The sequence below is a fragment of the Osmerus mordax genome, chromosome 12 (genome assembly GCF_038355195.1).
Source record: "Osmerus mordax isolate fOsmMor3 chromosome 12, fOsmMor3.pri, whole genome shotgun sequence".
Taxonomy (NCBI): domain Eukaryota; kingdom Metazoa; phylum Chordata; class Actinopteri; order Osmeriformes; family Osmeridae; genus Osmerus; species Osmerus mordax.
The window spans coordinates 9,298,312-9,312,619 of NC_090061.1; the positions used below are offsets into that span (position 1 = coordinate 9,298,312).

The 14,308-nt window shown below is 40.7% G+C and overlaps 3 protein-coding genes across 4 annotated transcripts; 1 reads left to right on the forward strand and 2 right to left on the reverse strand.

Annotated features, from left to right (window-relative positions):
* Positions 1–854: 854 nt before the first annotated feature.
* fibpa (fibroblast growth factor (acidic) intracellular binding protein a) lies at positions 855–4,607 on the reverse strand. The gene is made up of 11 exons (XM_067247791.1): positions 4,321–4,607; positions 4,074–4,158; positions 3,736–3,934; positions 3,288–3,414; positions 3,081–3,181; positions 2,783–2,916; positions 2,492–2,600; positions 2,009–2,072; positions 1,729–1,815; positions 1,530–1,627; positions 855–1,084 (listed from the first exon to the last, which is right to left on the reverse strand). The coding sequence occupies exons 2-11, from the start codon at positions 4,156–4,158 to the stop codon at positions 1,015–1,017; spliced, it is 1,074 nt and encodes a 357-aa protein (XP_067103892.1). The 5' UTR covers positions 4,321–4,607; the 3' UTR covers positions 855–1,014.
* A 1,241-nt stretch (positions 4,608–5,848) lies between these two features.
* On the forward strand, positions 5,849–9,478 carry ccdc85b (coiled-coil domain containing 85B). Its single transcript, XM_067247749.1, has one exon. The coding sequence runs from the start codon at positions 6,850–6,852 to the stop codon at positions 7,450–7,452; it is 603 nt and encodes a 200-aa protein (XP_067103850.1). The 5' UTR covers positions 5,849–6,849; the 3' UTR covers positions 7,453–9,478.
* A 105-nt stretch (positions 9,479–9,583) lies between these two features.
* fosl1a (FOS like 1, AP-1 transcription factor subunit a) lies at positions 9,584–13,136 on the reverse strand. 2 transcript variants are annotated; one of them, XM_067247748.1, is made up of 4 exons: positions 12,742–13,136; positions 12,146–12,375; positions 11,056–11,163; positions 9,584–10,947 (listed from the first exon to the last, which is right to left on the reverse strand). In XM_067247748.1, exons 2-4 carry the CDS (start codon positions 12,314–12,316, stop codon positions 10,378–10,380), a joined length of 849 nt encoding a protein of 282 aa, XP_067103849.1. In that variant the 5' UTR covers positions 12,317–12,375; positions 12,742–13,136; the 3' UTR covers positions 9,584–10,377. The 2 variants fall into 2 exon arrangements, with proteins under 2 accessions (XP_067103849.1, XP_067103848.1); XM_067247747.1 differs by having other exon boundaries at positions 12,146–12,391.
* Between the last annotated feature and the right edge of the window lie 1,172 nt (positions 13,137–14,308).

Consider the following 14,308-nt stretch of genomic DNA (forward strand, 5'->3'; position numbering starts at 1 on the left):
TCCCTCGCTGTCGTCCAATCTGACATGGCCGGATATTTATAGCTTGGAGGAGAAGTTGGTGGAATGTGGACAAAAATTGGAGCGAGAGGGGAGAACAGACACGCGTCCTCTTGGAGAAGTAGTTAGCTTATTTAACTTAAATATTTAAACTGGAGCCAGTCTCTGGGTGAAACACGGACAGACCTGTTTAGACGTAGAAGTAAAGAGCCTGGTGCAACCGTCATCATACTTCATGGAATTGTTATAGCCATTACCAGGCCAATACCTGCTAACTAACACTCCATTTTACATTTATATTAAGGCTGCATTACAGACACCATAGACCCCTTTTTACATCTACTTTGTATCAAGGTTTTCCTTATTGCAAGTATAGCTTCTCAGGCAAATACAACTCCGATATGAGCAAATGAACACTGATGTTTATCATTGCAATATGTGTCTGTATTTGTGGGATGACACTAATGACAGCTGTCATTGCAGGGGGGCTTTTATGGTAAGAAATCACACTCAATCACTCCTCAACCCCCAAGAGCTTGACAAATTGTGTGCCCCCTCCCTTTACTGCCCCCACTAACCCCCATGGCCACACACAGACACACCACAAATAACGCTCTGCTTGAAGTCTCAATTCATAATTCACTCTAATTTGCCCATAAATACAACATTCTGTTTACCCATATGGTTCAGTGTTGTAGAACACATGTATGACAATGACTCAAGGTCTGAAGCAAATTCAAACCATGCGCAAAACATTTGTCACTACGGATTTTACCAAACCTTAACTACACCATGTCCTTGTATAATTATCCGTTGGTTAGTAATTATAATTAGATAATGAGGCCACCAATAGGAAATGATTTGGCTTTATTTACAATTCATGGTGTTATACAAGACACAGCAAGTATCGTGAGGGTAAGAGATAATAGTAGGAATAGTAATAAAACACTTGGAACAACGATTTTAACAAAGACAGTAGGAAGAAGAGAAGGCGCCAGGTGGAGGAGCGGACAGGGGTCAGTCGTGGTACATCTTGAGGATGCAGCTTTTGATCACTCCCATGTATCTGTCCCACACACTCTGGTGTCTGGGAGAACAAAAGAACGAGAGACAAACGGAACAGAGGAGCAATTGAGAAAGAGTGAGGGAGTATTGTGGGCTGTGTAATTACTGTTGTAATGAATTGTGGGCCATGTGCAAACAGCTTCATAATAACAACCAATCTTTATCCACTCAGGGTAATAAGGGGTCTATGTTTTAATATGGTGGTTGGATGAATATGTCTTTGTTGAGTGTGTCGCGGTGCTGGCTTGTGTAAACCGTTAACTACATTCCTGAGTGGCTGTGAGAGAAACAAGGTAACTATAGTTTCCGAAATCAGAGTGAGGTATAGTGACACCCACTGGCCAAATAGGGGTGTTTGACGTGAAATGCCTGGAGTGAAAGATGTATCTGCGCTCTCTCACTGGAAAGCTGCAGCCTGTGTTCTCTGCAGAGGCTGACCGGACGTCAAACATTCTCCAAATACGTACTTGAATGTGTCCAGTATGTGGGCAGAGTTGGTGTAGTGAGTGAGGTAAAGCCTGGTATCTGCTGATGTCCATTTGTCTGACCGACAAGGCTCAATGAACTGAGAGTGAGAAAGAGAGAGATGATAAGCCTTTCCTAAATGTAATATCTATGATATATAGATGGATATTTATATACATTATAGATTCATTCATCAGGCACCTTTTCGACAAGATCAATGAAGAAATCTCGGACATCTTTTGTGTTGGTTAACTTGGCAGCGATGTTGACAAGGCCTCTAGAGAGATTCTATGAGGAAGAGACATATTCACTATTGTGGGGAAACACAAAGCGTCTATAAAAAAACGTAATCCTAACACTTCCTTGAAGAAGTCAGATTTATAGCTGGTCAGCTGTATATCACCCCCTATGGGGGCATAAAACAAGGTGGTCTAGTGAGGACTGTCCAGACTTATAAAATCATATGGTTGTTTTCTTTCACCTTGAAGTTGGCTTCCATCTCGTTAAAAGCTTTAGTCTTCCCCCGGAGAGCCGTGCACACCAGGCTGAGAACAGCAGGGAAGGGAATCAAGAGGAAGAGGATGTTGGTAACCAAACCAAAAATCTTATTGGGATTTTTATTTTTGTTTGAATTGTTTATCACTTGTATTATTGTTTTTATTGATTTTATGTAAAGCACCTTGAGCTACAATTCTTGTATGAAATGTGCTATATAAATAAAGTCTTACTTACTTACTTACTTAATGGATGTTTACATTTAGTCATTTAGCAGACGCTCTTATCCAGAGCGACTTACAGTAAGTACAGGGACATCCCCCCGAGGCAAGTAGGGTGAAGTGCCTTGCCCAAGGACACAACGTCATTTGGCAGAGCCGGGGATCAAACCAGCAACCTTCTGATTACTAGCCCGATTCCCTAACCGCTCAGCCACCTGACTCCATCCTGACATTACAGATTCTCACACCTTTTGTGTTGGTCCAGTAGATCCTTGTCAGTGATTAGAATCTTCAGTTCCTTCAGCTCTTGTAAGAATTCCTTATCCAGATCTACATCCATATCTTCCACCATGTTATCTGAAAAAATAAACATCATGTGAACTGGTATTGCAAGTGGCATTATGATGCTGTGACGTTTTAATTGGGAGTCTCCTAAGATAGTTCTGAATCATCAATTGATCCCGGCTAATCAGTCCATGGCTAAGGCTTCATCCAGGCCTTCAACACATAAGAGGTGTGACCAGGAGCGAGTTGCTCACCTACAGCTCCCACCGTCCAGTTGTTGATGAGCTGCCCGGCACAGAAGGCAAAGTCCTGGAATGTCAAATACTGCAGCTTCCTCTTCCCCGTCTCAAAACGATTGTTGGCAAAGAAGACAATGGCGGCATAATCCCTAAGAAGAGAGTAGACAGGAATAACATTGACAAATGGTACACATTAAATTAAATACGTATACAAGATAGGATTAACATGTCCCAAAACATTTATTTGTATTTTTATGTAACACATGTGATGTGTAAGTGTGTCTTTCCTGGCTGTGTTGTACAGATCTTTTACCTGCCCAGTTTATCTGAGAGAAGAAAATGCTGGCGAATGTTCTCCACCAGGGGTCCCTTGAGCTCTTCCACAACTTTGAAAACACGTTTGAAGTTGTCAAACTAGTAGAGAAGAAAAAGAAAATGTTTGACATGTTTTGTGCATTGTCATACTCTATTTATATAACATTGATAGTTTTATGCTGTTCGAGTACATATTTTAACTCACCTGTCTTCTGCAGCTTTTCAGTGTGATTCCCGTTTTAGCACTGACATCATCCAGGTCTTTCTTGGTTCCTTTGGAGAGTTTCTTACCCAGGACCTCCCTCACAAACACACCATCAAACGTGTAGTATCTACATAGTGACAAAGAGGTGAAGAAACATAGATTGTGATTTCAAGCATTCTGTGATTATGATGGTTAGGAACGATACCAATATCAAATATCCAAGACGATTCATAACTTTCGCTTGAAAGCAGAAATGGTTGGTGGAAAACCGTGAAGTTAATCCTAGAATTTTGACAGAATTGTGAGACATAACAGTGCATATATACTGCAGTAACTTCAAAAGTCAAGAGCTTGCACACGGACCCCGTAACAGGAAGGGTAGTCTACAGCAAACACAGAGATAAAGGATGGAAGGATATCAGACTGCAGAGTATCAGCAGGAGCACACCTCTCTATGAGCATGGCCTGGCGATGGGGTGGGATCTGGAACAGCAGCTGATTGCCCAGTTTAGAGGGACTGTAGAGCAGACGTTCACACATCTGGAAGGTTCTGTACTGGTCCATGGTGTCACTTAGCAGAACATCAGCACTTGCCTCACACTCTTCCAATACCCCTCCCTCCATTCGCACCTTTACCGCATCGTTCACTGATTATGGACAAAAGTGAAAACGGGTCAAATTCAAATTCCTTGTTAGACAGGTATGGTGTTTTAAGCTTACAATTTGTCTGTCTTTCATATACCACAATTATTTTTATTCCACTAAATTGGTGGATGCCATCCAAACCTGTGTATCCATCAAGCCAAAGCTGATAGACTTCCTCATCCATTATGGTGGTGTTACCCACAAACACATCTAGCTCCACTGACATCTGAGGGGAATTCAAAAGGAAAATGAAGTATCCTAGCCACAAAGTTTACGTTTTGCTTCTTGTTAATGGAACAGTAAAGTGTTGTAGCCTACTCCTTATAATTTTACTTGTACACAACAATGCCCTCTGGTGAACACATGAAGGAGACAGCAAACCACTTACCTTTGTTAAAATGTTTGACTCCAAATAGAAAGATAGCTGAGCTGTAGTCACTGCTTAAATTTCGAATACGTTAATAGAGATCATCCATGGTTCGCGTACTGCTTAAAAGCTTTCGTCGTTAGCTGTACTGTTAACTACCACTACTAGAAGCTAGCGTGAAACAGTGAGACCAGACATTTAGTTGAATTCCTACTGTCATCTCATTAAACACCGCAAACAAAGCAATTTGGCTTGCTTAGCTCTAGTACAAGGTTCTAGTGCTACTTCAGGATACTACTGCATGGAACGTCAACAAGGGCTGCACTTCCGGGTCCGCAAATGGAACAGGAAATGGAACCGGAAACCCTTTCCGCATGGAAACCAATGAGGGCACACACACAAGAAGAAGAAGAAGAACTATAACTCAAAAATACATATTAAATATTAAACAACGTTTATTATTTTTTATCTTCATCCAATAGCATGATTTGTCTTCTGATATGTTTTCAGTATGACAGGACTCCAAGACAAATAGAGATGCTCACCCCTAAACAGTTTAGGCATCAAGTGCCTTGTTATTTTGGGGGAATTGATGGCAGCCTATCTGTGTGATTCAGTGGGTAAATACCTGCATGTGTGTATTTTGTGTATGAATGTTTGTTGGTGTGTGTCTGCTTTTCCTTTTTTACTCTGGAGATTAATCTCTATAAATCTCCACAAATCCCTCTGCCTGCCCCTCCCAGACAGTTTCAGCTGTATCTCTCTGTGTGTCGTCCATCATCACAAAAGGTTAAAACTGCAGAGTAAACTGTCTTTTTGTTCTACACCTCTCACTGGAAACCAACCACCCTCCTCCAACTCACTGGGATTCATCCCTGTAATGGCCTAACCTCCCAGCGCCCTGGTTCCATCCCCTAGCCCCTCTTGTTCTGGCTAACACCCTGCATTGTTATGGCCTCGCTGAAACAATAGAGCAAGGGTAGAGAGCGGAAGGATGTGGCTGAATACCTCAGCTTAGCATGGAAAAGCACATAGTCACACTTTCCGTTTGTGTTCAAAATCGTACTGTAAATGTGATCTTCAACATTGTGTAGAGGTCCTAGATGATCACCAAGCAACATTGAGCAGTAGAAATTATGTCTCCAACTCTTTCTCTATCTGTCTCTCTGTATGACTACTGGAACTATGATGCATATTCAATGGAAAATGGGTAGAGATGATTGGATGATAAAAGGTGCAAGTAAAAAGAATACAATTATATTATGAAAATGTAGATGTAGGCTATTATACAGTATATATGCCTAATATGTGTGTACTATATTTTGTTAAATATTATTCCGGATATCAAAATACAGCGTGGCAAATTTAATGAAAATTAACACTCTTGGAGGAATGTGATGTCATTCCACGGGAGTGTTTTACGGTAAGGAAGAAAGGGGAGGGTGAGCGGGGAGAGGACATAGCCTACCCCTCCTACAACCTCCATCAGGCATTTTTGTATGTTCGCAGGAGTTGTGTGTTGCGTTTAGGCAGAAACTGTGATGTCTAGTGACAGTGAATATTTTGACCTTCACTGTCCAACCGCGTATCTCCAGCCAAAAGTGCTTTAGCCTACATTGATTTCATATGTGCAATGTTAAAAATCTCGGCCTATTTGTGTTGTTAATAGAATAGGCCAAAATATATATTTTTTTATTCTTTGCATCGGAACGAAGAATCATAACAACCTCGTTCTGCATCTTGAAATGGGAATCTAGCCGACACATTTTCAACCGCGGAGAAACCGAAGAGGCGATATCCTCAGGATAAGTGGTAGTGGAAGAAGGCGGACATTGTTGTCGTTCACCAGTGGATCAGAGGATGAGCAGAGATCGGTCTGCACAATTTCTGTCATTTTACGCAAGATCCTCATAGGGATATTCTTTGCCCTGGATTTCTGAATGCGCCTCGCCTCAAATAGACTACAAACTGGATGTTCTGCCACATACAGCATCTCCAAATGCTGGAAATACATTTAACCTAACTGGATAGACCGACTACACGAAGCAGCTGTTTAGCGCGTCATTTTTGATAAGAGGACATGAAAACAAAATTATCACATATGCAAGGTTGTCCGATAAAGGATTAGGCCTTAAGCAATAACATATCTCTGTGTATCGCATAGCCCACTACCATATAGGCCTCTGAAACCGTGATGTGTGATTAATGGATTGACATTTATTGAGTAGCCTACTGACAATTTTTCTTTTTTCTCAGCCATCTTGTTCAGGGAATTTTATAGCACATTGAAATACACATGAGCTACAGTAGGTGCTTGTTGTTTCATATATTCTCAAATATTTGCCACTGACCATTAGCCTACAATAGCATCGATACTGGAAGAGAAGCAAATGAAAGAAACCCAACCAAGAAAGCAGACTGTTCACAGATGTAGGAACACTTTTCATGTTACAGCTAGGCTATAGGCTAGAAGTTGCTGAAGTTTCTCCCCTAATAATTGGGGAAGATAGACACATTTCCTCGGGTCACTGATTTACTTTCAATTATAAAATGGGCAGCGACAGTGAAATTTACAATAGAGAGTTGTCAAAGATGTCTGACGAGGACTTACTCAGCAGCACTAAGGAAGAATTGGTGAGTCGACTGCGTAAAGAAGAGTCCGAAAAGATATCTGCTCTTATTCAGCGCGGAAGGCTGATAAAAGAAGTTAACAAGCAATTACAGGGACATCTACTTGAGATCAGAGAGCTGAAAACCATAAACCAGCGTTTACAAGAAGAAAATACAGAATTACGTGATCTTTGCTGTTTTCTTGACGATGACCGACTCAAAGTGAAAAAGCTTGCCAGAGAATGGCAATTGTTTGGTCACCACGCCGCAAAAGTGATGCGCGAAGACTTGGGAGGATACTTGAAAAAACTTGCCGACTTGGAACGAATGCAAGACGGTTTGGTGAAGGAAAATTTGGACCTGAAGGAACTGTGTTTGGTTCTGGAGGAAGAATGTGTCAGCAGAAGCGACTCCAGTCCTGGTGGTTCCACAGAGCTCAACCTGCCATGTATGGTGGCCCGGGACCTTGGTGATGGGAGTTCGAGCACAGGCAGCGTTGGTAGTCCCGATCAACTTCACCTGGTGTGTTCACCTGATGACTGAAGATATGATAGAATAGAATATTTGGCACTATGAAGACGACAGTAATATCGGACGAAGAAATTGTCTGAGACAAAGAGGAAAATAGATATTTTGTTCAAACAATAATTTTGAAAACGATTAGATAAGACATTTTACAGAATGGCACTCAGGTTTGTCTGCCACTCAACTAAAAGACTACTTGAGAAAAAGGGCCACAAATTTAAATGAAATAATATCACCAAATTCCTGCACACAGGAATTGGCTTACAGAGACTACAAGACTGGCCAGGCAACACAGGAGGATCATGTATCATTTTATTAAGTTTATGTTGTTTTGTAACAAGTATTTAGGAACTTTGTTTTCTCTTTTTGATATGTGTAAAGGGTTGGAAGGAGGTGATAAAGTGGGGTTCAGATTTTATTCCATACACTGGACTACTTGGAGTAGAGTTTTTGTATTGCACTGGACTAAGCTACCATGGATCCTTTATGATTCATATTTCAATCCAGATTTGAGCCATATAGTCTACTGTACATACAAAAGCACTGAAAAGGCTAAGTTGTGATTTGAAAAAGCTTTGATAAATTATTATTATTATTATTATTTTTCGACCCACTATCTATGTAATTTATGCATTCTGTCCCTCAGGTCAGGATTTGAGTGCCATGTGTGCATGATGTCACAAACTAACAATGTGTATTTTGTGTATGATCAAATCTTACTTTGATGCCCTTCAGGTTTACAAAGGCATTGCGCAAGCTCTAAACTGAACTGTATTATACACACTAAACATTGTGGTGGGCACAGTCCCACACTGGTTTGTGTTTTGCACCTGCACCAATGTCACCATCCCCTGGACCTCACTTAGAGTTGAAGTGCACATGGCTGATCTCTCTACCAGCCACTTTTGTAATAAACTGGAAGTGCTAGACTGGGTTTTACATGAGGACGGATTTATACAGTACGCTAAAAAGTATCTGATAAAGTCACATTTGATTTTGTTCTCAATATATGATTATTGTTGTTTATAATTATTGCAGGTAGTAGTTTACTTTTCAAGTTGCAAATAGTCAGGAACCCAATATAGATTATGTTTTGTGTTAATTCTGTGAAACAAACCTATCCTTGGATTTCATTGCTTTGATCTATCAATAGTAACTTTATTTACAAATACATATTTCCGTTTGAAACATATAGAACATGCTCATGGATTGGATAAGATTTGCTTTTGTAGTTGGTTGTTATTGGTGGGCTATGCTCGTAGTGCATTGAAGAGCTTTAAATACACTGGCTGTGACACTCAATGGCGTTTTGATCTTTCATTGTGTGGCTCCATTTGCTGAAACAGGTACATGTACACAACACTATACATGCAGAATTGATTAATCTCTCAGCGTGTTTGTTTTGACCTATTTGTCCCAAGACTGCTGTTGATTGATGTTTCAGTCCACGTCATGCAGCCTGATGTTGTGGAGGGTCATCAGTTTTATTTTTGGATCCCTGGAGTGGACAGTAATGCTTTCATCCACTTCATGATATACTGGGGTCCTTAAGGGAGCACAGAAGTATCTCTCTGCTTTTCTCTTCCCATTATATGCACTCTGGGTCCCTTCACTCTGTTTGAAGGGAGTGCTCTATTTTCAATAAGTGCAGCAACAGAGAACACTTTGTTCTGGTGTTAGGCCCATGGCCAGATTATTAAATTGTTCTTTAGCAGCCATTTGTTCTGAACTCTCCTATGTAGTACGTCATGTTTGTCTTTGTCAACTGTTGCTACTTAGAACAATGACGTAACAGAGCATAGACACTACCACCCTCATTCATCGGTCAAATGTTTCTTGAATATCCCCTTTACTCAGTTCACATTAACCAGATCTTGAGTTGTATTTATTTGTTTGTAGTTATTAGACAAAATAATCAGTGACAGACTTTAACCTTCTTAAAGGAAGAGATCTTGCCCTCCCTTCCTTCCCAGGCACCTTTCACCCCCTAGGACTATAGAGTCAGCAGGAAACATGACCCACAATGGAGAGACTACTTTTTAGAACTTATAGCCTGGGGTCCTTTACAATCTTATAATAATATTTCAAAGGGGTATGTCTTTGTTAGGGAAGTAGCCTCAGCAGACAATAGTCATGACGTTCAATACTGTTACATTTTAACTTAAGTAAAGTTTATTGTTTCTGAGTTATAGCACAGTTTTGAATAATCACATCAAAACCAAGGCACTGCCAACTAAACCCACTCACACAAATAATCAAAATATACTATACTCTCAACAATAAATACATTTTTATAGAATATATCTTTACTCCTATGGTCCAGCCTTAGATGTCTTTCAATTCTTCAATAACCTAGTCTTGCTTAAATAACATAATGTGGGAGAAAAGCATTGCATTATAGCAATAACCATATGATAACAGTTAACAAGTAATTAAATAATGAGTTAGCCCTTATTCCACTTCTGTTGTAACCAAAGGAGTTGAAATGTATTACTGTGTAGCCACAAAACACTTTTTGAACAATAATATCCAAATAAAAGGTTGCTACAGAAAGACATAGATATTAATACAGCTTAACATTAACAAACAGAGAATTTTCAGAGCACTTGAAGTCTCATAATTGCACTCCAATAATTCCATTGAATACTCCATGTTATGACTGTCCAGAAATCAAATGTACAATACAATTGCATACTAGATTTCTTCAGGTTTGATAAATAAGTATAAAAGTCAAAGATTACGAGTATTGTTAATGCCATAAAATAGTGTAACACCACAATTGCATATGCAAAAATGTTATAATGTGTTTTAGTGAAATTTCTGTGTGGAAGAACTGTGAGCAAATGAAATCAATCAGATGCATTTAGCTTGTATCTTCACCATTATCACAGTTGGAAGAGTTGTCATCATCATTGTTGTCACTGTGGTCTTCAGCACCAGGAATCACAGTGTGAGTATGGTTGGGGAGTTCAGGGAGTGGTCTGACTGGTCCCCACTGCTGCTGCTGCGCCTATGGGCAACACTACAGGGTTGGGGGGTTCGAGACCTATGGGATGAAGGTTGAGAACAGGATGCGAGGGCAGGAAGAGACTGGGATGAGACTGAGGCGCTGGTGTCCAAAGAACCAGAGGGGTAGGTAAAGACCAGGCTAGCCGTGAAAGGAGTAAGAGATGGAGTAGAGATCAGAATCGGGGTGTGGAGGGTTTCAGGTTCAGTGTGGGCAGAGAAGGCAGAACTGGTCAAGGGCTTGGAAGGAATCAAGATTTTGGGTTTTGGCTTCTCCTTTGGTTTACTTTTAGCAGAGGGCCCAGGTAGCTCTAAATCCCTAGGTTCCATCTTGATGGCCTTTAAAGACGGTCGCTCTGTACTCGGATCAGAATCCGAGTCCGAGTCCTGGACCTTGCAAATGGGGCGGTGGGCTTCTAGGACCAACTCAAGTTTTTCTTTCTCCTTTTGCAGTTCAGCTACCTCCTTCTGCAGGCGTGACTTTTCACCCTCCAGTTGGTCAGTCTCCTAATCGAAGAATGAAAAAACAAGTGAGAGACAGAAATAACTTGACTTTAACATTTAAACATTAAAGTTGAATGTTTGTGTCTCTATATCACGTGAAATTTAACTCACGGTTTGCAGTGTGTCTGTCAGCTCACGACGACGATTTCGACACTTGGCAGCTGCCTGTTTGTTGCGTTCCCTCCGTATTTTGCGTCTCTCTAACTCCTCAGGGGATAGCTGTGAGAGGAAAAGAACAAATTAAGCACAACAATTTAAAACTCTAGAAAGTAACTGGCTAAAGAACAGTGTGTGTAACATTACAATTATCATGACAATTATAGTGCCCTCTTATCAGTCTGAGGATATCGCTCCCTTGAACAGGCCTCTGTGGTATTGAACAGCTTCTTCAGTGGAAGACAGCAGCTGTTGGGTAGGAAATGACTGTACTTTCAAGTACAATACATTTGTGAAATATCCCCCCCTTGTGTATGTATGTAGTCATCACATAACCACAGAGACCATTACAGTTTTGTAATGTCTGAGACTTTATCATTTTGATACGCCCTTCCTCAGATTGCATCCAACATTTTGCTCAATGTCGGGTTTCAATTCATTCCATATCCCCCGCCCTTGTATGATGATGACTCACTCAGACCCTTGTCATGACTCAGGTATGAGTCACATGACTTGCCCCGGTGAGTCACATGATAGCCGACTTCCTGTCACATAAAATTTCAGGGCACTTTGCTAATTGGGTCCTTGGAAGCTATTTAGTCCTTATTCAAAAAATTTACTAAACAGCCTCAAAAGTTATGAAAGCATTTCAAAAGCATCAACAAACTGAGTGGAACTGGGTTTGCTCACATCTAAAACAATTTGTCAAGAGTCCAGACTGTCAGCCCTCCAACCACATGGCTTGTCCCATTACTGCCCCACTACTCCAGAACAAGATAGTTGTACAGCCATGTCAGACTTTCAGCTCTCACACACACAACAGGATATTACACATACTTTTAAACACACTGACTCAGTTGCCCGTCTCTACACCTCATTCGCAGTGGCTGTACTCAGTGAGCTATACTCAATCCCCATGGGATTGGACATACTGTTCAGTCCCTTTATTTGGTAATAAACTATTTCAATTTTACTTAAATATTTTGCAACATTTCAAGTGGACTGGGTAGAGATCCCCATGTTCATCATTGGGTGTTATTCTTACATGTTCATCGTTCCTGCGTCTTGTTGACCCTCCGGAACTGGCAGCAGCTCTTATGACACCTGGTCGAAAATGTAGTGATGGGTTCAGTGCTCTGAGCCCTGAATGTGATGAGTAGGGGAGTCGTGGAGAACTTGAGGGACCAGGTGGAGGTCCAAGTGAGGGCTGCACCATCCACTGGAGTTCTTGGTTTGAAGTGATGGCATTCAGGCTCGGGACAAACTGACTGATACCTGCCATAGAGTACTTCTATAAGGGCAAAGATATATAGAAAACATTTTTTTTTGACAAACATAGACAAACTATTATTATACATTTATATACAAAAATAGAGCTACACTACACTGGTAACATTATTAAAACAACCATTCAAAGAAAGGTAAGGCTGGGAAACTATCAAACTGAATCAGATTTTGGCAATTCATTTTATTATGACCATCTTATGGTGATCATAGTAGGCACTATCCTACTGTATCAGATCATTATGAGGCCTATGGGTATGTCGATTAAACGTTATAATTGAAATCAGCAACAGTTCACAACATGATTTTAAACATTCTTAAATCATTTTTTAACCAGGAATCCATTCTAAATCATACCTGTTCCTGAGTGGTGCTGGTGCTGGTGACTAGTGATGTTGGGGTCGATCCAGAGTTGCTGTTTGAGTACGGCGGGTTGCCTCTGCCTAAGTTCCCAACGTTTCTGTACATGTTGTCTAACTTAGTTATTTCAGTATTGTAATAGCAATCCTGGAAAATAGAAAATGAAATGTCCTCCAGGAGGTTCCAGAAGAAATTGTCAGTAAAACCTTTCGTCAACTAGGCTATTTCAAATGCTGGCTTATTGCGGGAAGTCTGCTCAATCCAACCAGATGTAGCCTATGGGGGGAGATAAGCGAGTTTTGAGAATCCTCTTCTAAAGATGTACACGATTTCAACTGACGAATTTGTTATAACGCTAAAAGGTGTCCACGAGTCCAAATGAAGTGATATGTATTGAATGTTCATGAAATTATAAACATTCACACATCGATACTATAGTTTTCCACGCCCCTTGAGTTACGGGAAATAGTGTTGTCGGCTCTTTGGACACGCGCCGATGACGTATATGACCATATTTGGGGAGTTTCCTTTAAGCGCCTTCGGGATTCCAGGTATCAGGCTACTGCAGCAGTCTATGGTTCGTTACCTTAAGATGTATAACGTTTCATCTGAAAATGTGTGAAAACCCAAGGAAGCGTTCAACAGAAACCTATAGAGGCATATTGGCAAGAATGTGTCTCAGGCACTGCAACTAGTGGCTGTTCCATTAACTTTTACTTTCTCAGGCCCGCGGACGGAGGTGATATGAGTCAGTGTAATGGCACAGGTACTGACTTGTTTCACTATCCATTTTAATTTAAGTTTCATTTGTATACAACAGGCCAACAAAGCAGCCTGCAGTAAAATGCTTTTGTCAGTGCTTGCCAAACTTCACAATAGGGAGGTATCAGTGTCTGATATGTATGTCACTGAACAGCTGCAGCTTCTGTCTTTGCAATGTGATGACTTACTGTTCTCGACATGGACTCTAAATTGACTCATAGCGGTGAAAAAATAGCCTCACCCATACGGATGTCATAAATTTCATAAGTTAAGCCTATGGTAAAAACAGTATGTTTTTTTTCAAGTGTTCCAAGATTACTTTTCATGACAAGTGAAAACTACCCATTCTAGGTATACCCACTTTAGCCTCTTCAAAAGATTGTCAACTTATGCATCATATTTGACATTATGTTCTGTTCCCTCTGTCAGCCCCAATCAATGCTATCAGCACCAGCAGCAGGATGAGGCATATTATGCCCAAGCAATGAAACACTTTCTCTCAGGTTTACATTTTTGTCATATTGCTCATGAAGTCATTAGCAGGACCGTCAGCCTCGTGGAGGGGGTGCCATTTTAGAAGTTTTCCCCCTCCTTTTGTGTTAAAATATATGGTTAAAAAAAGTGAGGCAGTCAGTGAGGGGCCTGATTAGGCTACTACCGTTTCCTTCCTTTCAATTTCATTTCTCATTTTTTTCTGCTTCTTGAACACACAGACACGTGTACCGGCACATTTTCCCCTCTATAGTAAACCATATCGGTTAAGAGAGAAAATAGGGAAAAGGTTAACATGGCTCAATGCCTC